We start from the raw sequence: 26,468 nt of genomic DNA on the forward strand, positions 1-26,468 counted from the left end.
AGTGCGCTTCTTCCTACTGTTACTGAGTACCATACTTATTGACACAGTACAAGAAAGAGGCTGAAATAAGTGACAATCAGTGTTCAAAATTTCGATAAGCATTATGTACTACTGGAAGTACAACCATTGGTCTATCGCCGACTTCGGCAATAGTCCAATAACAGCTGATAGTCGGTGTTAAAAGCCAACTATCAGCTGTTAATGCTCAGCCGCACCTGCCCACCATAGGAATGAAATTTTGGCCACAGTGCTTACCACTACCTTAGCCATTGGGTTTTGCTAATTTCAACTAGTTTGGAATACTCAAGTAGCCTCGAACTGCGTGAAGCTTAAACAGGCCCTGAACCACTTTTTATCGAAGTGGAGAAAGGCATTTGAAATGAAAATAGGCTATTTCAGAAATACGTTGCCACACAAAGTACTTCAATGTGTTCAGCAGAAGCGGAGTCATTGGCAATCAAACACAGCCTCTCTTGTGCTCCTGTTCCTTCTTCAATGCCTTGCACTGCGAAGGCTACGGCGCAGTAAGGTGTGTCCACAACGCTCCGCCTTCTAAATGTCACCATGGCGCACAATTCAAATTACATTCTGAAGACACCACAACTTCCATCTTTGGTGCCTACAACACACTAAATATAAGCCAAATGCAGTTGTGCTCAGCGAGCTGCAGAGTGCTTAGCCAGTGGACTCGTGGCAGCATCTCGCAGCGGCCACAGTATCTACGCCATGTGGCCAACCGCAGCTTGATGTCAGCGATCAGCCAATAGCAACAGTCTAAGGGAATGACAAAATAAAGTGTCTGATGATGAAATAAAGCATCCAGAAGAGAGTAAAGACAGGGCCTTCTGTTGAAAAGAGAGCATTTGAGAGAAGGTGACTTTGCAATCCGCTTGCGAGTTCCATACACCGCGTACAACAGCAAAACTTGGCTGAGATGTTCACAGCAGTGTATGCTACCCACAGACTATGTTATTTCACCAAGCCTAAGGGGTGGTTCAGGGCCCCTTTAAGGTCAGACCACATGTATGCTTGCTACTGCATGCTCACTCCTGGCTGCTCCTGGCTAGACACCTTGACAGACTTCACCTCGTATTGAGCTATTGTGCAAAATGTGAAATCTGGATGTGGCTGCTATTTGTTGGTCAAGCTGGTGCAGGACGAAGCCAATCCACAACATGTAGCATGGCCAGACTGGAGCGCAACAGCACGAGCACACACTCCAGCCCTGTCATACACATTGTTGGTCACTACAGTTGCATGTCACATCTACAGCGTAGAGTAGATACCGTAGCCAACGCGAGGTACCCCGACGAGCCCACTCGCTGAGCTCTCTGCGGCTCACTGAAGATAACTGCATGCTCCAATTGGTATCTGTGGGTGATGTGACTCAAGGTCTGAGTGACAACTTATGATGAACAGGTCATCTGCTTTCCGAGTTGCACACCCTCGAGGTGCGTCACCATCATGGTCAAAGCTTGTTATGTTAGGAATCCTTTCAACTTGAGCCTGAAGTGCAACATCGATCGCTTAGCCAATGTGCACAATGCCAACGTATTCGTACTAGTGAACATGAAGATGAAGTTTATTCGACCCTGACGAATTCCGTGATCGCTGCAGAGATACACACGAAATTAAATGCACTACTCATGTCACTCAGTGCAACAATGGCCGCACGTAGCTATCTAGTACACTGGAACACAGCAAAGGGATGAATGAGACACAATGAAAACTATAAGCCGAGGGATAGCCTCTGAGTTTGGCGCGTCATAGGCATCAAAATTTGAACTGCGGGCCACAGTGACATTTAGTAGGAGGAGCATTACGGGCACTACCCCGCTGCACCGTAGCTTTCGCAGTGCAAGGCATTGAAGAAGGATTGGGAGCACTGCGAAATGGATCAAAGGCAATCTTTGATTGACAATAACTCCACTTCTGCTGAACACAATGAAGTGCTTTTCGCTGCTAAGTATTTAGGAAATCGTGTATTTTAACGTCATATGCATTTGTCGACTTCTATAGAAGTGGTTCAGGATTCCTTTAAAATGATGAGCTCTTGATGATGTTTACACTGCCCTGGCTTTGATTACATGCACTGTAATTTGGCTTCAATGTTTTCCTCATTGTGCCCCATCCTACATGATAGGTTTCATGTGCTAGAAGACTAAGGTAACTGCATCCATTCAGCCGAACAATGTTCGAGCCAATGTGTCCTGTATCACAGGCTTGCTAAAGGCATGATCACAGTAATCAAGAGTTACCCTTACCTCATGCCATGAGTAGACTGGTTACGCAAATTACGCCAGAACTGAGGCAACCCAAGCAGAGCTTCAGTGAGCAAAGCTGCAAAGCCTACAGCCTCTACCACGAGCTCTACATCAAGCAGCAGGTACAAGAGGGCTCCTGAGCAGAGTGCAAAACTGGCCATGAATTCCACATAGCTCAGGAAGTCTGTCCAGGCCCAAAAGTGCCGCCAGGGAGACTCTGCAAATCAAGAGATAGACAATTTAATTCGCTTTACACAATACAACTGCAGGCTTACAAAACAATGTTTGTAACCCCTCAAGTATACAGCACAAAGAGAGAGAGAGAGAACACTCTTTAGCAAAACGCAGAGAATTCTGCAGGCGTGTAAGTAGCCACCTACATGCTACTCTGCATGGAGAAAGGAATTGGCGACAGGAAAGCCAGAGAAGGAGGAGGGTGGAAAGAAATTGTTAAAATGCAAGAAAATAACTGATTATGGTATGTGCAGTGCAGTCCACTGTTAAAGGGAACACATGAATGTGGAGTACATGCAAATTTTTCCTCTGGCAAGTCTTCAATTACCCAGCTTTACAGCAAATAACTTATGGTTGAAAGCACTGGTAGCTTTCTGCACACATCAATGCAATGCATCAGCACTGCTTCAGATGGCACTTGCGTCTAGAGCACAAGCAAAGTGAGAGCTGCACACTGGAGTGTTCCCTTTAACAATAGACCACACTGTAAAGGTGAGGAAGAGGTGATAGTCCTGATGTATATAATATAGAGCTTATCAATTAAAATATCTTAAAGGAATAAGGAAAAGAAATTTAAAGCTTGACGTTGCTTTGAAGGAGAAAGCATAGGACCTACGATGTTGGCTCATGATAAGCAGAGCCCATTATACTGAAACAAATCCTCTACCTCAGTAAGCTGGACATGCCAACGAGATGTGTACCACAGGTTCTAACACGCCACAGTTATCACAATAAAGAGTGATGGTTAATCCAAGATGGCACAGGCAGCTATTGGTGAATACGACGTTCAGACTGTATAACATAATACCTGATGCACTATTTCATGCCCCCTTTCAGGCAGGCTGGCCACTGGTGGTGCCTTCTGCACCTTCTAGAGAGGAGCGAAACTGGCGGAATAAACGTCGAGCAAAGAAATAAAAGTCACAGTTTCGCCCAAAAGGCGAAGCACCGACTGCGATAGCAAATTAGTACATAGCTATACGAGAAAAGGACAGTAGTTTTATTGGCCGTATAAACTTGTAAACCTTCGCTTACTAACTACATTAACAATAACAGATTGTGCAAGCGCAACTGAACGAGAATGTAGAAAGAAACAGACACACAGAGACAGTGCCGTCTTTGTGTGTTTCTTTTAAACCCTCGTTCAGTTGTGCTTACACATTCTATCATGGATTTAAACCAACTAGCCTGACAACATGTTTTAACTAAATTAACAAGCATGGTGTCATGCGTGCACAGCTAAACATGAACACATCTCGCTCGATGAGCGTGGTAACTTGCTGTCAAAATGATGGAGTGAGGAATCGTGGCAGCAGCAGCGATCAACTTGACCTTCGTGCGTCTCTCATTTCAACACGAATGAAACGTCAAAAGCACAGCGCATATGAAGCTACCAGCACTATGCACACTCTGCAAACACCACAGATTGCTTTGAAGTTGAGGCCCGCACAGGCATGCACTTTGGCCACGTCACAAATCGCTTTCATGATACGACGCCCGCACGGCCACGCCATAAGCAGCAGCCGCCAAAGAGGAATGCCCCTCCCCCCTTCCGAGGGCACCCTTCCGGCCCGCCTTACTCACTCGCACATGCGAGATTGAGCTGTGTTCACCGGCTTTCACTCGCACATACAGCATATGGCACGCGGCGATGATTTTATCACCCTTGGACTTTAGACGGAATTTCATGGCAACGGTGATGGCAGAAATGCACCTGGAGTGTCCATATAATTAATAAGAGGCTTTAAGATGAACCCGCTCCATGAACAAGCAAGTGCCTCGGACACCCCCCCATCGAGCATGCAGAAGGGGAAGCTCCTCTGCGACCCTGCAGTGATGACAAGTGGACAGCCTTGGTGGAGAGCCAGCTGGGGGAATGAAACCAGCTGCCCCAACTGGGGTTCTAGAATCTACTTTTTTTTTTAATGGCTTGAAGAGCTGCGAAAGGATGGCCGAGTGACCCATTTGTGAATATTTGTATATAGTTCTCTGTTACTATATTTATGTGACAGTCTCGGGGAGGTGAAGCATCGAAACGTGGCTGGTACTGCATGGGTGTGGGCACCATTGCATTGGTGGCAGTGCAACGGGTGCATGGAGTGAAAAGCAACAAGTTTCACTGTTGTGTGGGAGGGGGTTGACTTTGCAAAGTCACAATGAGCCGAGTCAAAATTGTAAGCCAACCATGTATAATATGGTTACAGTTGTGTTGAAGGTAGCAATCCCTGGAGTTGGAGGAATGTGACTGCGCACCACTCAGACAAATATTGGCCAGTCATCAGAGTGCGAAAACTTTCATTAAGCCAATTCACTCTCTGACTTGGCACGGCATTTAACAGCGACTATTCACACATCACCTACTCTTCCGCATCTTGTCTTAGGTACACATCGCACCAGAGAATACCATTTTGCTTGATTTTGCGAATGGGAAGTGTACATCCACAGGAGGATTATCTGCTGGTATCGAGGTCATATGGCAATGCACCAGTGAAGACAATTGTTAGTGTGTCTAGCTAACTCACAGGGTCCGTCTATACTGAGACAGCACTCACTTGTGCATCGTCACACTTTGAGATAGCAGACCATTTCTGCTCAGAAAGCACTCAGGGAATTCACTTCAAGTGATCGGACAAGTATCAGGTAGGCACACTAGGCTGGTGTCTGCCTCACAATTCACTACCAATTTCTATCTCTTTCCTTCTTTTCCCCCTTATTCACTGTTTCTTCTAGACACCACTTGGGCCTCAGTACATGCCTCAGTGCACCATAATCCTTTTGCTTGTATGTAATGTACATGTTTGCTGTTCCAAATGCATTTCCCGCCCATTTTCCCTACTGCTTTGGTATGGTTTTCCTTACTGCCAGCCAGGGCAGCAAGGCGGAAAATCAAGCTGTGACTAAGGTGCCCGTCGAAGAATCATGGGCATCCCATGGTGCAGACACTGCCAGAAGCACCAGCACCTTAGGCCTGTGGCGACCAGTGTCAGAGTGCCATGTCACATACGTGGCATGCAAACCTGCTGTCCAATCTTTTAAGAGAACTATCATGTTTGTGTTTGAATGTCTTTGTATGCTTTCTTAAGCTTTCTTTTTTCATTGTGCCCATGAATGCTTGTGTTAGACTTCACGCTGAGACATGGATTCGTGTTGCTTTCTGTGCATGTCAGACACATGTACAGTTGAACCTCGCAATAACGAAATCGGCGGGAAATGCGAAAAAATTCGCTGTCGCGAGAATTTCGTTGTTGCGAAAAGAGACAGCACAGATAGGTAATGCATCGCAGAACAAAACTTTACTGTGCAAATTCCGTTAGCTTACTTTGCAAGCTTTGCTCGAGGATATAGAACCGCATTGTTGACAGTACAAAGTGTGCCGCATGCGTCGACCAGCAGTGGCAGTAGTGCCGTAGCGCAGAATTTACGGTCAACTGCTTTCGGAGATGCGATCACTTGCCGAGATTTTGCGTAACTCGGCACCGGACACAGAGCAACAGCGCATGCAGCAGCATTTCTCCAGCGCACGCTGTTGCCCGTAGGCGCCGACGCGGCCGGTGCCGATCGCAAAAGTGATCGTATCTCGTGTACGCGAAAGCCAACGATCGAGATAACGGCCCTTTCGCGCAACCAAAACCAGCGTTCTTGAAGCAAGGGATGCGTATTCCCGGACGATCGGTCAATCATGGCCCCATGCGTGACACTCCATATGCCGCAACCGCCATCTCAAGCGCCATAAACAATTCCACATAGGTGGGACGTGGATTTCTTTGTTTTTGCTGCATTTTTCCCACCGAGGCGCACATTACGCAGTGCACTGCCGCGATCGGGGATTGTTGTTCGAAACGCGCGTCCAGTTTGCGTTAAGTCTCGCCTCACGCGATTGGACTAGGCCTCACCGAGTCGTCAACCGCGGGGAACGCAAAATGAACGGGCGTTTCGAACAACGATCTCGCCTGGTAGGCGCGCAAACACCGTCGTCACGTCGGTAGCAACGTGCGTGCCGCTCATGGTGCCGCTTCAAACGGGCGATCAACAAACAAGATGGCGGCCACGACGTGTTTCCAGCGCACTGATCGCTTCCGGCGCTTGGTTGTTCTGGTGAACAAAAATGGCGGCGCCCACGCAAGTGTAATGTGGTGGTATTTTACGCAATTTTAATGCAAAACAATCGCATTTGAGCACATTTTGGAGCCTGCTAGCCTTACGCAATATGCGGAGTTACGTTCTGGCAAATTTCGTTGATGCGGGATTGCAGTACAGCTACATTTTGTTGCCGGGAGGTACGAAATGCATTGAATCCTTTGGGCGTTCGCCGGGGATACGAAAATGTTTCGTTGTCGCGGGAATTTCGTTGTTGCGGTATTTCGTTATCGCGGGTTCCGACTGTATACCATATGCTAGTGTCTTGTTGTGAGGCCATTTATTTTGTATGTACTATGCTAATGGGGAGGTTGGGTGTTGCATAGCAGTCACCTTGTTTTGTTTTTTCAGTGACCAGCACTGGAGCAGCCAGCCTGGCATTGGTAGGGGACATGACATGAAATTTTCGAGCTTGAATCATGCATTGCATGTTAAACAACATGCACCCCCTAGCAAGCTGGCAAAATTTGAGCACATTTGGTGTGGTACAAAATTTATATTTGATATTTTTTTACGTCACAATTAAACCTTAAAAATTAAATTATGGGGTTTTACGTGCCAAAACCACTTTCTGATTATGAGGCACACTGTAGTGGAGGAGTCCGGAAATTTCAACCGCCTGGGGTTCTTTAACGTGCACCTAAATCTAAGTACATGGGTGTTTTCGCATTTCGCCCCCATCAGTCACAATTAAACCTTACAGCAGTCAGGCAATATTAACAGGTGATGAAATGAAGTGCATCCTGCATGGTCAATAGGTGCTGTCCAAATTGCACCCCATGTAACGACTCCCTCAGAGTACGAGAAGGTGATCTCGAAGGTCACATTTTTGTGTGTTGCAAGTGTTAGAAGTGATTGCAGGGGTCAGAAACGCATCCTGGTCGCCATATTGTAGATACCACCTCTGTGTGCCGTGCATGCTATACACATTGTTTCATTACGGAAGTGTGCCTTGACAGTCCAACCAAGATAGCTTCCGCAGGTGCTGTCTGGCTTGTGCTGATTTTACCACTCATGTGAAACGATTGCAGGCACAATGCACTGTCCGAAGAATCCACAAGCTGTTGTTCACTTCCAGGGGAATTTTTCTGCTGGAGAACTCGCACAACAGTGGATATGCACCATCTCAGCATGGTGCTTTTATGGTTTCGAAATGTTTCAGAGTAGACGACACAGCGGTTGTGAGCCATGCCAAAATGGCAGTTGTTGTTGGCTGGAGGGGCATAGAGGAAGTCGTTGGGTGCACACCATATACAGCTTGAAGAAAGGAATGTGACCATATGTCACTACACTGTTTAAGCCCCATAATCATAGCTTATTCACAGCAGTCATCCACACACCACTTGGTACAGCCGTTGCTTGTAGAAGCATGCATCGTTTTTCAAAGCAACTCTGTGAGCACAAATGGAACACGCCCAGTGGAGGCACCTGCAGGGGCTTGCAAATAGGACTGGGCAGTGATGCAAAAATAAAATGCTGGTCAACAGCACCCTCCTCCCCACTAATTTATTATTTATTTTTATTTATTTAGAATACTGTAAGCTCTTACACGCTGTTACAGGGTGGGAATCATACAAACGCAACTTAGACAACTTACACAAAATAAAATTCCAGCTTATGAGGTTATTACAATCAGTTATTGTTCGTACAAAGAAAGAGTATTTGAGCAAGTCAACCTTAGAATTACAAGGCATAAATACAGAAGTAGGGTTGGCATAAGATGTTCTTCTTCCAGGTGGCTGCAAATATGACACAGAATTCAGATTAAATTTATTGTTGTAAATATGAAATAGAAACTTTAAACTGACTATTTTTCTCCATCACAGCAAATGGTTATAGGCCTGCTCTCTCTAGCAAGTATGATATAGACTACTATATTATAAGTTTGTCAATAGGCAGAGTATATAAATGCTAATCGTTAGATGCATTCAAGTTTTTTCCTTTGGTGTTCTTGGCGTGGAACATATTATTCTTTCATATCCTAAGGCTGGCTATATGATTTTGTATGCATTCACTTGATGCAATGGCGTGGCAGCTGAAAGTTTTTTTTCTTAAAAAACCAAGCTTGCATTGGGCCACTTCGCAGATTTCATTTCATTTTATTACCTTAAAGACCCCATTCGGGGTATTACATAAGGGGTGGTTAACATGTGAACATAGGAAAAGGCAGGTGTTACATTGAAATACAAGTTTCAACAGTTTCTAGAAATTGTGAATGACATGTGATGGCAGCGACATTAATGGGTAGGTCGTTCCAGTCCTTGGCAGCTCGAGGAAAAAATGATGATTGAAAAGTGACAGTTCGTGTTCGAGGACGAGAAACTTGGAGTTGATGGCTGGTGCGCTGTGACATGCGTGAAGATGATGGCGTGACGTAAGGCGGGCGGCTTAGTGAGCTGTAAAAAAATTTGTGATAAAGAGAGAGCGTCGCGATGCGACGACGAATAGCAAGAGATGCCAAGCTAGATTGTGCCTTTAAGTGTGAAACGCTGATGTTATATGAATATGAAGAATGAATGAATCTAGTCGCACGATTCTGAACCGACTCGAGTGCATTGATGATATATGTTTGATGAGGGTTCCAAATGGCGGCGGCATATTCCAGTTGTGGCCTGACAAATGATTTGTATGCGAGTAGTTTGACGTGCTGTGGAGCATGACGAAGATGACGCCTCATGAACCCAAGGGACTTGTTTGCTGACGAGATTACGTTAGTAGCATGCGCATTCCAGGAAAGGTCGTGGGACAGGGTTACGCCTAAGTACTTATAGGTTAGAACTCATTCTAGTGGGACGTTTGCAATTGTGTAAGTAGACAGATAAGGATTACGACGGCGGGAAATTGAAATAAATTTGCACTTGTTAGGGTTCAAGGCCATTTGCCAACGGTTGCACCACTCCTGCACGTTATTAAGGTCATTCTGGAGAGATGCTTGGTCAGAGATGTTAGTCACAGTACGATAAATCACACAGTCGTCAGCGAACATACGAATAGGACAAGATACATGCAGCGGAAGATCGTTAATGTATATTAGGAAAAGAAGCGGTCCTAAGACTGAGCCTTGAGGGACACCTGAAGTGACAGGGAGGGGTTCGGAGGAGACGTTATTGACAAAGACGAACTGGGAACGATTAGTAAGGAATTCTTTTATCCATTGTACTACAAGAGGATCCAAGTTCAATCTAGATAATTTTATTAGCAAGCGGTTATGAGGCACTGTGTCAAAAGCTTTAGAGTAGTCTAGAAAGATTGCATCGGTTTGAACGTTGTTATCAAGATTAACGTGGAGATCATTAAGGAAGATAGCTAGTTGTGTTTCACATGAAAGCCCTTTACGAAAACCATGTTGTGAAGGATGAAAGAAGTTTTCAGAGTCTAAAAAGTTCATGATATGCGAGTATATGACATGTTCCATGATTTTGCAAGGAACACTAGTTAATGAAATGGGGCGGTAGTTTAAGGGGGAGTCTTTGTTACCTGCTTTGAATACTGGAACGACCTTTCCCACTTTCCAATCATCCGGTAAAGTACCTGTAGACAATGATTGCGTGAACAACAGAGTGAAACATGCCGCGGATATATGCTTAGTATTCATTAGGATCTTTGAGTTAATTTCGTCTACACCAGAAGAAGTACATAATTTGTTTTTTTCAATGATTGATAGTATACCATCTACCGAAAATACAATGGGTGGCATATGTGATGTTATGTTAGTAGGTAGTGGAGAGTCTGGAGTGGTAGTTTCTTTTGTAAACACGGAAAAAAATGCTGTGTTGAATATATCGGCGCACTCGGCGTCCGTGGCGGTGTCGCCTGCTGCATTCGTCACGCTGATGGTACGAGCTTCTTTGGGATTTAAAATGCGCCAGAACTGCCGAGGATTTCGAGTAAGTAGCTTGGGCAGGTCGACGTTATAAAAAGATTTTTTAGCAGTGCGAAGGGCACTCAGGTAGGCGTTCTCTGCCGTGTAGTATCTTGACCAAGCCTCGGTGCTTCCAAGACTCGTGGCTAGCCGGAAGCGACGTTTCTTTTGGTTTTCAAGCTTCTTTAAATCTCTGGTGAACCATGGCTTATTTTGATTAGTGTGCATAGTTATTCTTGGTATATGTTTGTTTACGAGTTCATTAATTTTATTTTTAAATAGTGTCCAGTTTTCTTGAGGCGAGCGCATATGGAATAATGTCTCAAAAGTAGAAAAGAAGTCACGTAACTCGTAATTAATAGCTTCGTAGTTCCCTTTATCATACAGGCATATAGTTTTGTTAGATTTTGGTTGTCGCATGGGTTGAAAGTTGAAGGTGGCATGGATTACTTTATGATCACTTACCTCACGGAGGTAAGTTATGGATGATAGACTGTCAGGATGGCTGCTTAGTATAAGGTCGAGTACATTAGATGTGTCTTTTGTAACCCGCGTAGGCTCTAGCACAAGTTGAGTTAGACTGAAATTAAGACACACATTAACAAATTCTTTAGCAGCTTCATTGCCTATGATTAAAGCACTATTGTTAGTCCAGTTGATTTGCGGAAAATTAAAGTCACCGAAAAGCAGGATTTCTGCGTTAGGGTGTTTTTCCCTAAGTTTGCTCAAGATGTTATTAAGTTTATGCGAAAAATCAGGAGTGTTATGTGGTGGTCTGTAACAAACGCCCAAGAGAACAGTCTGTGGTGAAGCACGGCAGATTAGCCATATTATTTCCAAGTCAGTCTCAATGGTTGCAAGCGTGCACGATAAATGGTGATGCGCGGCGATTAGCACACCACCACCTCGTGAGATTTCGCGGTCTTTCCGGAAAAGGCAGAAATTCGGCAAGTCAGCAAGAACCTCAGTATCGGTAATATCGTCAGTGAGCCAGGTTTCAGTTATTATCAGCAAATTACTGTTAGACGACAACACGCGGTTAGACAGAATATCGCGTTTAGGAAGGAAGCTGCGTGCGTTGGCAAAGATTACGGAAAGGTAGAGGTTAGCTCGTGTCGATACCGTAGGGCGTTTCCCGCGTCGAGTTGGCTGCTATTGCAATTCTTTCACACTCTGTGTGCGTTCATCGAAAACATAGCGCTTATTACCCATAAACAGAGTTTTAAAGCGCAGGGAGTAAGGTGCTGATTTGCTTTTTGCGAATGATAGGAGGTGTCTGCGGGCCAATTGAACAGGACGCGTAAAATCCTCGCCAACGCTGAAGTTTGTTCCTTTAAATTTAGGGCCGTTAAAGAGAACAAGATCTTTTGTTTTATGAAAGGTGAACTTCACTATTATGGGGCGGTTACGATTAGCTGCACGATTGCCCAAGAGGTGAGCGCGCTCGATTTCTTTTGGGTCAAGAGTGTTGTCAAGATGTTGTCTATATGGTATTTAAAGGTTTCAAGTAGCAAACAGCCTGAACCATTGCTAATGAATGCATTGAGGTAGAGTACATGTACTTGTCCCAGTTGTGCTGTGGTAGCAATTTTGGATAATTTATTTCACAAGAAGCTTTTTCATGTGTACTGTGCCCCCTGAAGGATGGAAAACATTGTGCCAAATAAGTACATAGTGCACGCTAAGTTGTACATGCAGTTTTGCTGCAGTGTCACTTTTGAGCACAGCTGAAGTCACAGGACATCAAGCTGCAGTGACTGTTCTGATGTGTGTACACACACTCTACACACACCAGCTTGAAACCATCACTCCCAAACAGTGATGCATCAACAGATTATGCTTATGAAAAGATAAAATCTGTGGCTAGCATTTGCACCATGAATGACAGTCTGGACCCATTTTGGTACATATTGACACTGGCCATTGTAAGAAGGTCTGCTACAAATGTGCCTCCAAGGAAAATACAGAATTTCTGATAGTGATCATCAGCAAATTACATGACTGGGTCTCCATAGTTAGTGTGTTTTTAAATGGAGAGACTGGATGGAGCGAGAATGTGCAGGCATAAGTGCTGCTTTGCTATTCATATCTGTATGGCAAGCTATAAGTGAGAAAATTATGTCACACGTATTTATCCACATTCTCCTCATTGCATATTGTTACTGGCTGTCCATGCCCCATTGGCCAATTTTGTTTCATGTATCATCTCTGCAACCTGTTTTAGAGGCAGTGTGTGTCATTCGAGTTTTCATTTAATCATCTATGCCATTTCATTAGCCATCACAAACGCATTTCAATGCATGTGAATTCTTGTATTTAGCAGTTTTTCATTAAAGAAACAGCTCCAACAACACTTTCAGAGACTCAAAGATTGTTTACTCTTGGTTTCTACATAATTATGCCGAGAACTGTATGCCCTTTCAAGGAGCTGGGCCACAAGCTACTCCCAGGAAATGCAGATACGTTCTCAAGGCACTGAATGCTTAAATAATGGCAGAAATGAAGCCTGAACACACAAAGCAAGCCTCCTGGTGACAGTGTACCTCAATACACAGAGTTGTGGCTCATATTACCCAGCCATCTTGGTCGCTTCTCATAGCGTGTTCAAAACTCCAGTGCAACAAGCCTTTAGGTCAATGATGAAATTTCAACATTGTTGCCTGCAGTGGTATATTTTGTAAGGGCTGCTGAAGTGCGCACACAATGGGCACAGGCATTGCTAAACTAAACTGCCATGCGAAACGATTCATATAAATTAAGAAATATGAAGAAATGAAGAGAGGAAGGAGGAGGAGGAGGAGGAGGAGGATGAATGCGATGGCCCCTCGTGGAAACCAGTTTAGGAACCTCTGCAGTAAGAGATTCTCCCCAAGCTGTGACCTTTCTGTTGGCACATTTAGAAAAAAATAGGGAGACTATGAAAACATCAACACAGCTGCATTTTCATAGCATAAAGCACAGTGCTCTATTTGCACTAATAGATTCACGGAGGTAAATGAACTCAAGTCCCCACCAAAGCTGGAAAGCAATGAGCAATTTACAGCACTAGCTACCTATACAATAAGCTGCTGCAACAGCTGCATAAATAAAGCAAGTTCTACTCAAAGAAAACAAGCAGCAGAAAATGCAACATCCATTAGACAGGTCAGACTTGTCACTGGGTGGTAAATGTTGCAATTCCTGGACAGCAAGGCTGACAAGCAGCATGGAAAGCGGTTAAAAGTTAAAACTGAACTGCAGAAAGGCAAGGCTTGTCAGGTGATGAAACCAAACAAGCAAATACATAGTCAATAAAACCAACAATAGTATGGAACACCAAACATCTTTAACCCCTTGCGGAATTACATTACAAAGTTGTAAAGTGCTCTTCCCAGTGAATTCCGAAGTCATTATAGCCAATAAATATGCTCACACATGCCAATCAAATGAATGGTAAAGTGCCAAATTCTGATTTCCATAGTTCCATTGCAAGTTTTCTAGCTTCATCTTTTCTTATTCCTTCTTGACTAGCACTAACGTTGTGTGCATCATTTGCAAAAGGTAGGGAATGTGTAGTCTGCTTCTGCAGAGGGCAGCTTGTCTAAAAAATGAAAATTATCTCAAGTTTGTGCCTGTGTGTACTCATACACACGGTTCAGTGCTCTATACTCCGATTCATACATAGCAGGTAACCATATGAAGGCTCGAGACACTTCTCACGCTGCACACATTCACAATCAAAAATAGTGAATTACATACAAATGAACAATATAGGTATGTACCATGTACTTCGAAGTACACCATCTCATACGTTCATGTCACAAAATACGATGCAATTAATTATGTGCAGACATCACAGATCCGAACTAGCAAGGTGACACATTTCTACGGCCAGCAGCCACATGTGTACTGTTTATGCTCGTGAACAAAACATAGTATGTGGCATACTGAAAGCACAAATGTGCATAAATAATGCAACTGCAGTATTTGCATACCTTTTGTTGCATTGCCTGCTGAGTATGAAATGGAGTAGAGATGTACCTTATCATGAGTGAATTTTCACTGCTCCGTCTGACGAGTGCTGCGCTGCAGCTATGTATAAAAAGATGAAAGCTTTCAGTCTCCTAAATTGTTTTTATGCACTGTGTCACATCTACCTTCATTAAAAAGTGCTATCATAGAACATATATAAGTGCTAGACATAGCATTTGCCAAAGCTATGATGTGTGCTGTTTAATAGTGCAAGGGCCAACTATGGCCAAAGAGCACCATGATATATGGTGATGAATTATCTATGTATTATGTATGAAATGATCAAATGAATTGCAAATGGTAGATGTATGTGGCTGCAAAGAGGCCTAAAAACAGGCTGTTGTTTACCACATATAAGCATCAAAATGATGACAATGACATATGCTGTAAGGTGAGCATAAAGGTTTCGCTACGAAAAAGTGACATAATTAAATGTATACAAGCAGTACTGCCTCCATAGGGCTCTTGAAGTTAAGGGCTGAGAGGAATGTGCTCTAAAAATTGTCACTGTGGCTACAACCTCGAAGGTGAAACAAATGCTACACATGACCCGGCCAAATTATTTTTAAGATGTTAACTTCATCTAAAGGGCTAAAAACTGTTTTCAAGTTAAAAAGCGGTTCATTACTAAGAAAAAATGCTGGGTAAAGTGGAATATGCTGACAATATGCAGAATGAAAGTACTTTTTACGCTCAGTTTCTACTTCCCTGCACTGGACGAGGACATGGAGAACTGTAAGGCTGTCGCCACACCTTCGACATGATGGAGGATCACTTCTAGTCAGTAGCCAAGAGTGGGTACTGAAGGTATGACCTATTCTTAATCTACAAAGGAGCACTTCCTTACACTGAGCTGTTTTCTCCGATACCCAGTATCCTAATCAAGGTTTGATCAAATGGAGCTTATTGGACACCTGGGTATCCCACTGTTTCTGCCAGTGCTTCTTGAGCTTATGTCGTAAGTATGATTTAAAGTCTGTGGCTGGAGTGGGTGTGTTTGTGTCGGTGTCGCTAAAAACTACTGAGGTAGCGTTTTCATCATCATTGCCTTTTATGCCATTGTGGCCAGGTACCCAGCATAGAATGAGGACTTGTTTACCCATATAAGTTGAGCATAGCAATGTATATAGTTGGTTAAAAAGTGTTTTTATGTTTTAGTAAACTCATTAGGGCTTGGGCTATACTCAATGAATCCGTGAACACAATAGCCCTAGTGAGATTCGATTGCTTTATGTTTAACTGCAGAGAGTATCACATATGCTTTCGCCGTAAAAATATTTGTATGTGGATTCAATGTAACAGATATTAAAAACGGTGGTCGTAGTCTGTGTAAGCAACACCAGCAGGAGACTTAGAAGCATCTGTATAAAATTCGGCAGAGGAATACTTCTCCTGAAGTTCAAGAAAATGCAAATGTATATGTGCCTCAGGTGCTCGTTTTGATATTTCTACAAAAAAGACACTGGATAGTCTGCCACTCCCAAGGCGGTGGAAGCCAAGTAGGAGCCATTAGGACATTCTCTAGAAGGAGGACGCCTGTTTATTCTGAGAGTGTTTCCAACCGGAGAGACAGAAGAGGCCTAATGGCTGGGCAGTTATGGAACAGCCTTGTCATGGACATGTCATGAATAATGAATAATTGAATGACATGGATTATCTACATATGATTTTACCTTCAAGGCATAGGAGAAGCTTAAGTATGTCCTTCGGAAGTATAGAGACCGTATGTTAGATTCAACTGGATTCTGAGGTTTTATGTGCCAAAACCACGATTTGATTATGAGGCATGCTGTAGTGGGGAACTCCAGATTAATTCTGACCACCAGGGAATCTTTAACGTGCCCCCAAAGCATGGGACATGAGCGTTTTTGCATTTCGTTTGGTTTGTTAGATTCAACGTACAGGCTTTGTACAGGAGTATTCCTGAAGACACCTGTAACAAGGAAAGTACCCAAGCGGTGGATAGGATTTAACATTTTCAAAGCACTAGGCATAGCAGAATAATAGACTATGGCTCTATAGTCAAGGCATGAATGTATTAGACTTTTGTACAAGCTTATGAGACATCTCCTGTCACTTCCCCAGGATGTGCATGACAAGAGCTTCAGCAGATTAATAGTCTTGAGGCACTACGTTTTAAGATATTTCAAGCAGAAGGTAAAGGCTAGTTTACTGTCGAACATAATACGTAATAATTTATGTTCAGAGCTCACAGATAGTTGTTCTCCATGGAGATTTATCACAGGGTCCGCTATTACGCCTCTCTTGTTCGAGAAGAGCATGCACATACTTTTTTGAGGGTTTAGATTAAAACTGTTCTCATCCACCCACTTAGAAAATTTACTTAAACAAAGCTGTACTTGTTGCTCGCAGATATGACAGTTACATGATTTGTAACCTATTTGGATGTCATCCACATATACAGAATAAGAACATTGTACGTGGTATGACAGTATGAAGCAAGTTCGTTTTGACAATAAGTACAGTACAGCTCAGCACACCACCTTGTAGTAAACCAGCCTTTTCCGTAAATGGACGAGACAGCATGTTACTAACTATAACACAGAACGTGTGATAAGAGAGGTAACTATGAATCACATTCAGCAGGTTTCCTCGAACTCCCGAAACACCAAGTTGTGTCGTATGCCTTCACCATATCTAAGACTATCGATAAGAAAAACTGCTTACGCATAGAAGCATCATGGATATTAGTCTCGAAGCGGACAAGGTGATCGGTTATAGGTCTACCTTCCCTGAAACCACACTGCTGGGGGTCTAATATTTCGTTACTTTCAAGAAAATGAAGGAGGCGCCAGTTCACCGTTTTCTCAAACAGTTTGCCCCGGCAGCTTGTCAAGGCTATAGGCCTATAACTGCTGGCCGAAGTCGGGTCCATGCCGTCCTTGAGAATTGGAATGATTATTGCTACTTTCCAGGCAGACAGAATGTGCCAGCAGAAAATACGGCATTAAAGAGTGACAGTATCATTTTGAAGGTTTCAGGGTTTAAGTGTCTGATCATGTTGTAAACTATTTAACAATTTCCTGGAGCCCACTTGTTGCAACGTTTAAGTGAGGGCTGAAACTCCACCAAGTTAAATGCATGATTGTATTGTTCATTTCTTGTTTCTCTCCAATTCAGAGGCAGTCACTCTGCTTGTTTCAGATATCTACGGAAAGTATCTGAATAATAGTATGAACTGGAAATAAGCTTAATGTGGGATGCCAGAAAATCAGCCTGGTCTTTTGAGATTATCTCCCTGTGTGTTTACTAACGGCAGAGGTTGAGTCTGCCAGCCATTTAATATATGAACTCTGTTCCAAGCTCTCTTTTCGCCTGTATAAGAGTTTATGCCCAAAATGTACTTTTTGCGAGCTTTCCCTTTTGGCACAGTGGCGCATTCTTCTACCCTCAGACTTTATTTTCTTGAAGATGATCACATTCCCTGTAGTTGGAGAGTTGCAAAGGTGACTCCAAGCCTCATTTTGATTTTTGTTTGCTGCCTTACACTCGTCGTTCCACCAGAGAACACACTGTTTAGATGACGATCCATTTGTCGACGCATCATCCATTATATAAACACCGTCAAATATGAACTGCATCATTGATAGGAAGTGTATAGATGTTATCCTACATCAAATGAGTCAGGTCCCTGTATCGTTTCCAGTCGGCACAGTTGACTTTCCACCGGGGCACATGCGGAAAGCACTCATCGTTAGTGTTATGACAATGGAGAAATGGTCGCTCCCATGTGGATTTTTAATCACGTTTCACTCCAGGTACGGCACGAGTGTACCTGATGTGAAACGTGATTAAAAATCCACATGGGAGCGACCATTTCTCCATTGTCATAACACTAACGATGAGTGCTGATGAGTACCTGATGTGATGCTTAAATTAATAGGTGAGAATGTTTTGTTTGCCATGCTGTAGAAAGTGGGCTCTTTCTTGTTTATTAAGCATGCACCTGTGGAGAAGAGGAAGCTTTCTATTAGGCGCCTACTCACATCATAACGAGAATCACCCCAAAGGTTGTTATGTGCATTTAAATCTCCTACTACAATATAAGGCTTGGCAAATTAAAAAAAAAATTAAATTATGGGGTTTTACGTGCCAAAACCACTTTCTGATTATGAGGCACACCGTAGTGGAGGACTCCGGAAATTTTGACCCCCTGGGGTTCTTTAACGTGCACCTAAATCTAAATACACGGGTGTTTTCGCATTTCGCCCCCATCGAAATGCGGCCGCCGTGGCCGGGATTCGATCCCACGACCTCGTGCTCAGCAGCCCAACACCATAGCCACTGAGCAACCACGGCGGGTGCTTGGCAATTTCAGCGACAAAGCTTTGAAATTTTGTTTTGGAAAGTTGATAGCTGGGAGGGATGTACAGAGAACTAATTGTGACTAGCTTATCAAACGGCACAGCTCTGACTGCAACTGCCTCAAGGGGCATTTGCAGCTGTAAATGCTGGCAGGCAACATTCTTATCTACTACAGCCATGCCACCCGACAAGGTGAGAGTGCCGTTGCGGTCTTTGCGGTGACATATTAGAGACTTTTAGCGTGTCCGGTATTCCGGCAAGCGCGGGTGGTTTAGCGGTTTAGCGGGAGCGTTAACGTGAGCGGCCAGACTGGTGGCGCCAGCTGGTGGCGCAAAGCTCAACCACACGAACACAAAGCTAATTAATTACTATATTCTGCTTAGCTGCTGGTTTAAATTTTCGACAGTGGGGTAATCGTGTTCACAATTACGCCGCTGCCAAAAATTTGCATCAGTAGCGAAGCAGGATATAGTGGGTTACTGCAGTTTTAGCTCTGTGTTTGTCTGGTTGAACTCTACGCTACCAGGCGGCTGCACCACTCTGGCCGCTCACGTTTACACCCCCACAAATCCGGCAATCCGCCCAAACCGCTCCCGTTTACCGGAACAGTGGACAGGCTAAACGTCTCTATTGTCAGAGAAAGTTTGTGCGAATCATTGAGGTGTGTCTCTTGAACACAGAGCACCCTTGGATTAAAGTTACGTAGGAGTTCCTTAATGTCATCAAGACTGTGGAGCAAGCCCCTGACATTCCACTGTTATATCTGTGCATACACATTGCAGGTGCTGTGTATCTAAGAGAGATGGATTAACTTAGGTCACGAGACCTTTCCGGGCCCCATGATACGAGATTTTTCTTTTTTTGCAACGTGCTCCAAGCAGCTGCACCATTCCCTAGGCACCTGAGATGCTGGAGTACAGGTGGTTGCATCCATTGCCTCTTCAGAGGTGTTGGATGCCACCCGCTGAGTAGGCACACTTGCGGGGTTTTCGGGCCTGTCTGCATGGGCAGTGACCCTTGGCCTAGCAGGCCCGGAGGTCAGCTGGCCCTTCATTGCAGGGGGCACAGCAGCACTGGCTGCTCCTACCAGGGGGGCTAATTGCGTAACCCCATCACACTGCGTGTGACTCGGGCGGCCACCGTAGGATGTGGCACTGCCCCATGGCGCATCACATCAGCGTAGGACGGATTAGACTGATTGTGGACAGAAAAATGCTTGCGCACTTCTTGGAAGGAAATGTTTAGTTTCACCTTGAGTTACATTACTTCTTTCTCTTTCTGCTATGACGGGCACGATCGCAAATAGGCTGGGTGGTTTTCGTCACAGTTGGAACAGTGAGTTGCGCAAGTGCAGATGTCTGAGGATGTCGTTAGACACAGCATCGGCATGGATTGGGCATGTATGGCTGTACACAGAGCTTACAATATCCAGTTTTAATTGACTCAGGGTTAGTTCCAAAGGAAATGATTACAGGCTTAGTTGGAATTTCCTTATCATCGCACCTTCTTTGGGCCCACTTAGACAGGGATTTCACCAAATGCAACCAGTTTCGAAAGTCTGTTGTATTGAATCTTGTCACACACTTCTAAAAGAAGGTCGCCGCTTCCCATCTTAGTTACTTTGTAAGCTGAGCCGATGGCTTCTGTCAAACATTTTGCGACAACAAATGGAGATATTGTGCGGTCACTCTTGCTTTCATGTTGGCTATGCATTACGCGGTACATGGAAAATGTTTTTTTCGGTGTCAAGAAAATGTTGAAGGTTTCATTGGTGCGCCCCCTCTTCAAGGAGTGATCAGGGAGTGGAGGGAAACTTGAAGTCATCGTTAATATCATTATATTTGGCAAGAATGCCCGCCCCACCCACCTCGAAGCCCAACCAGGAGACATCACAAGGCTAGAAGCATTCTATTCTGTGTTCGCGAACGGCACATTCCCACTATAACCCAACATGAATAACCTAGATTGGTTAAGAGCAAAACGTGAACAAGGTGAATGCTGATTGAGGTGAAAGATTGGTTATGTCACACAAGGTTAATCCTCGCTGCCTGGAAAATCAGAAGTAAAAGGAAGTGAAGAGAGCACAAGATAGACTGGAAGTGAGAGAAAAAAAAAGAAAGGTCAAGATTGGAGAGGAGAATAGGAAAAGGCAACTACCGATGGTGCCATCCACATGAAGCTGAGGTCAAAAGGGTGTGTTGCCTCCGTCAGAGGGGCCATAAAGGTCCAGGCTACATGGGCATCGGCGTCGCTCAATCCCCATCCGGCATCGGCTCAATCCCCAGGATCCCCTTTTCCGCAGACACAGCTAAGCCATGCACGGTGGTTAAATGTGGAGGAGGGGTCCAAGCCCCACGTACTCAGGTACGTGGTGTTGCAACACATTTGTCAAAGCTGTACTTCCACTTTAAAACCTTTCCCTCAAAAGTATTCATGCATGATGCAGCAGCCTTTACCCATCATGAATGCATGAAGATGCAAAAGCAAAACATCTAGCAGTCACAGGATCTATTCCCAGGCTTTGAGTGCATACCATCTTGTATGAGGAAGAATTCCTGTACTATCTGCAAAAACTTGTGTTCTGCCAAGGAGAACATCCATTTGGTAGAAGGTTAATTGAAGAGCACACATTTTCCAGTTGCTTCTGCACAGATAGTACATAAAATACTAGAAGAAAACACAACGTGCCACTTGTTGGAACCTATGGAACACCCTTCACATTTTAGATGAATTGCTATAGTTAGGCTACAGCTATGGCTGCCCTTAAGGACTGTGTAAAGAACGATGGAACGAAAAACGTTAGGTGTATCGTTAAGGGACAAGGAGAGAGCAGTGTGGATCAGAGAGCAAACGGGGATAGCCAATGTTCTAGTTGACATAAAGAGAAAAAAATGGAGCTGGGCAGGCGATATAATGTGTAGGGTAGATAACCAGCAGGCCATTAGAGTTACAGAATGGGTGCCAAGGGAAGGAAACCACAGTCAAGGGCAGCAGAAAACTAGGTGGGGTCATGAAATCGGGAAATTTGCAGGCAGAAGGTGGAATCGATTGGAGATTGCAGTGCGAGGTCTTCGTCCTGCAGTGGGCATAAAAATAGGCTGATGATGATGATGGCTGCCCTATTCCCCTACATGTATGTATATTTAATACTTATCAGTAGAAATACCTAATTTAACTGCAAAAACCTTAACCAATAACCCTCTTGACCTTGAATGATGAAAAGTACAACACTTTACTATAAAAGCATTTTCACAGAAGTGGCATCAAGACCTTGGTTGTTCCGTCACTCAAAACACTCTTTTTTTTTTTTTTGCTCAGAAAAAAAGCTGTACATTCCTGAAAACATTCCATCCAAAAGTGAGAAAAAAAGAAGATATGTTCATTCAAGCTTTATCCTGGTTTTTAAAGGGTTTAAATGTTGCAATTTGCATGTTATAATTATTTTGTATTAGACCACTCTTCTTCTTTACGGTTTTTATGCACCTGAGGTGTAGAAACTATCCTCACCAGCAAACATAATTATGATAAGAAACTACATTCCCATTACTCATTGCTGAACTAAGATCTTTGAAGATGCTGTGTTATACAAAACAGTAATCTGCAGCTGCTGTACTACCAAAACCAAACAGTATTTTTGTTTCCTTATTAATAAAGTGGTATAGAATGGTCCTAACCAACCACTATGCAGTCCGATTGTATACAGTGGTTAAAGAACAGTTTGATTAGTTTAGTTAGAACACCTTTTTTACCCATGCATCATGGTTCACCAGCTGCAACATTTCACTGCTGTTCACAGGTACGATTACTAGCTTCAGCATCCAGGCTTTCATGGCATAAAATGTGAAAATACCCATGTATTAAGATTTCAATGCAGGTTAAGGAAATCCGGCAGGTAAAAATTCATATGGCCTTCCTCACAAGTAGGGTTCTGCGATTTCGGATTGATCTGATAAAATCCGAAAAACACTCCCCAGTAACAAAAAAAGTGGCATAAGAATTTATCCGAAAAACTCCAAATTTCAGAGCCCTCAATTATGCTTACATGGCTATGCCATGAAAACATTCATAGAAAAGTGTTAGAAGCTGAACTCGTTCATTGTGACAACAAACTCCTTGTACAACCTGCTCATATATAGCTCAGGTGCTTAAAAAAAATTTAGACGAACCACTCTCAATAATTAGGGAAATCTACTAGAGGCTAGTCTACTCTTCTGCATGACATGTACCATCTCTTTGCTGTGCACCTGCAGGTGCTGCTAAGTTAAAGAAACGACACATCTGGAACAACCTTTGGCATAGATGTTGGCTGCGTGCTTGACATTGTAGACAAGAAGAAGGGCTGTGGATTTATTGACAGCTTCTGAGAGCCCTACGCTGCTGTTTCAGAGAAGTGGAGCTGTGTTGTGCTGCAAAACATTGCTCACGACTTGCATTACACCAGCAAGTCATTGTGGTGTCAGATTGTGAACACACGAAGTCAAAACCTCCAGCATCATTCAACATGTATGGGCAATTTTTGGCAGTTTTACCACCAGGGCATGACACTATCTTGCTGGAAAGAGAGTTTTGTGAATATCAGGCTTATGCTGTAGGAAGAAATCGATGAGCCCATAGTGTTATGGAAAATGCATGTATGAGGCTGGCCCATCTTTTATCGTCCTGTACTGGATCTACTGGATTTTCCTCTAGCTATCACAAGTGTTAAAAGGGCGTGCCACAAGGACCCATTCCAACACTGGTAAATATGCATTATATACTACAGTAAATGGTAATGGCGACAAAGCCTTTTGCTATTGTAAATGTTGAATGTAAATAAAAAATTTTCCTGCAGATATACTGCCCTTATATTTAAGTTTCCTTCTTTCTCTCATTTTTTTTTTTCAATGTCAAACCTGTTTTTGAGCTATGGGTGAAACTAAAAGGTGAATCATGCTCAAAGGCAGAAAAATTCCAGTTTTCATTGTGCTGTAAAAAAAAGCTCCAACATTTGCTGAAAAAAATTAACTCCAGAAAACACCCTCCGATCTTGCCTAATATAAACTCCTAAAACGCAGAACCCTACTCATAAGCCAGGCACACACAAATAAATCAACTCATGCTTTCTTTATATATGGTTAAAGCAAATGAATGCATGCAAGCAAGCCCAGTGCAACAAAGACCCTGACAAACACAGAACAAAGGTTAGCTTAGTGAGACGAGAAAGCAAGCTTCAAAAATCTGAGTTGAGAGGACACATGCATGCATGGGGAAAAAAAATGTGTGGCTGTGCAGCTCTAGAAAAAAAAAACGCACCCCTTTTCTGATCCAGGGGTAAAGTCAAAGGTGATGACAGCCATTCCTTGGTAGCAGGAAAGAAAATAGTTCAGCACTGAGCACCAGGCTGAGCAGAGAGGTAGAATGCCATGCAGTAGTGTCCCGCAAGAAGCAGGACAGACTGGTGGTGTGTGAGAAAGACTGGGCACACCTACCCCAAAGGGTGAGGTCTGGATTGGCCACATCCGCCGCCTGGAGGCAGGCAGGGTTTTCACTTGGGTTTTCTAAACCAACCACCAACACAGAGACACCATGTTAGAACCACAGCAACAACAACATATAGCACAGGCTCCATGCTCTGGTAAGTGGTATCTTCAGCAGGTCCCTTCTCTGGAAGCGCCAAAACCCAAGCTAGAGATATGGCCCACAGACAGTCGCAGCACCCTTAAAGAGCCCCTCACCAGGTCTCACCATTTTGAGCTGACAAGCACAGAGCATACAATGCGCGATTACGATCGTGTCTGCAAAGTATTACATCGCTATGCGCCGCGGAAAGGTCTGAAATTTCAAACCGATCACTGTTTTCCCTTCTCCTCGCGGCCACCGCACTCCAAACCGGAGGATGATGTACATGTGCTAGCACACCTATGTACACGTGTTCGTGCTGTGACGTCGCTCATGGTGAATCGTGACTTCAAGAATTATTCAAGGCAACATCTGTTATTTGTATAATATATATTGCTTGAATAGACGAATTAAAGCTTAGAGAAATAATAAAACACAAGAACTGAATGTCTGCGTGCTTTTGTCTTACTTCGCACAGCAGCAAGAGAGATGTACTTCTGTTTCATCTGCTTGTTCCCCCGTCATGCAGTTGCGCACGCGCAGACACCAGAACTATGTCATTCTTTACTGGGTTCCAGCGCGGGATCATGCTCTGTGGTCCACTTGTGTCTGCCTCAGTATTCATGTAGCACTGACTTATACTGCGAGTCAGGTGTCCTCGTGCACAGAGCGCAAAATCTTGAGCTGCGTGATATGAGACAATCACAACAGCTCGTGTGCGACACCGTCAGCAAAAGTACGCCGCGCCGCAAGAAAGCAAGGAGAAAAAAAAATGAAGGTGGGGCCCGTGACGTGTGCATCACGCGATCCATGAACTCCAGTATGGGAGAACACAGGGAAGGAATTTTGCTTGCAGAGGCTAGACAGGGCAAGTGGAAAGAGTGTCTCGCCTGGCAGTGCAGCTCGCCTCCTGAAATCATGGGTCTGCGGCACTGAAATATTTCTATCTCGGCTATTAATGAAACAATTTGAAAAGTTTTTGCGGCAGAACGCACCCTAGAGGGCACGTAACAACTTCCAGCGTGTAACCGAAATTTTCTATGTGGCCTGGTGAGGGGCCCTATTAAACATGCAAGAAGCTTTTACCAAAAAAACCTCGCTTATCACTGCACTACAACATCAGCTGTACTGTACTTACAAGTCGCTTGCAGCCCTGCCAAAGGTATGACATGTACACTGGCAATATACGTGCGCAGCGGAATATAGTTCTGGGCGTACTCATCCGAGTATTGGCGGGATTAAATAGTTTTGTTTTTGCTTGGTACATGGTACGTTACAGTGATATGTGATGTTAGGACCTTTGCGCATGCACATTGATACCACATATTACTGTGGCAGAGAGCAGATGACGTGACGTGGGTGAATACATCTCGAGAGGCATTCCGCATTCCTATTAGCTAAAAAGTCCTGCAGATTCCCCAGTGCTGCAAACGACTTGTGAGATAGAGTACAGGTACTTTTGGCTAGACATCTTCCTTCATGCATCACACAAATATTATAACACTGGTCAGCACTGGCAGCATTAACCCCAGTCAATATAAGCAAATGGAGGCAGTATTGGCAGAGTGGCAGTAGCTACAGTCAAACCCCAATATATATAACAAACACAGATGTACAAATTATCAGGTGCAACACAGTAACATTAAAATATGGCTGGCCATGCCTTATATGTACGGTCTTTCTACTGCAGTCATGGAACCAAGAATTCAAGATATGATGCAATATCAGCTACAGTAAAACAAACATTTGTTTGCTTGCAACTCAAATCGCTTATTCTGGCAACTAAAGTGCAGAATCCTCAGGAACAGCAACTTGCAACTGCAGCTATCCAATCGTTTTAATAAGCTGATGAGCATAAGCGTGCATTCTGGATGGGCATGCACATTTTCACCAGCAGCTTGACTTGGCTGGTCTTACATCCGCCAGTCAGGTACTCGCATACAGCATGATCACGCCAATCGTGTCACCGCCACTGTCATTGAATCATGTCGCACGAGTTGCATGGTAACAAAAACATAATTTGTGTCCTCTCATGT

The 26,468-nt window shown here is 43.9% G+C and overlaps 1 protein-coding gene across 3 annotated transcripts in view; it reads right to left on the bottom strand.

Annotated features, from left to right (window-relative positions):
* LOC126545830 (solute carrier family 66 member 2) overlaps positions 1 to 26,468 on the bottom strand; it is a 63,612-nt gene that overhangs the window by 18,811 nt on the left and 18,333 nt on the right. For 2 of the 3 annotated variants that reach the window (XM_072287001.1, XM_072286998.1), the window contains exons 4-5: positions 24,303 to 24,371; positions 2,265 to 2,481 (exon numbers count right to left, since the gene is read on the bottom strand). In XM_072287001.1, coding sequence (XP_072143102.1) covers positions 2,265 to 2,481; positions 24,303 to 24,371 — 286 coding nt within the window. The remainder of the gene's footprint in view (positions 1 to 2,264; positions 2,482 to 24,302; positions 24,372 to 26,468) is intronic. The other variant, XM_072287005.1, reaches the window with a different exon arrangement.

This window comes from Dermacentor andersoni, chromosome 1, assembly GCF_023375885.2.
Source record: "Dermacentor andersoni chromosome 1, qqDerAnde1_hic_scaffold, whole genome shotgun sequence".
In the NCBI taxonomy this organism is placed as follows: Eukaryota; Metazoa; Arthropoda; class Arachnida; order Ixodida; family Ixodidae; genus Dermacentor; species Dermacentor andersoni.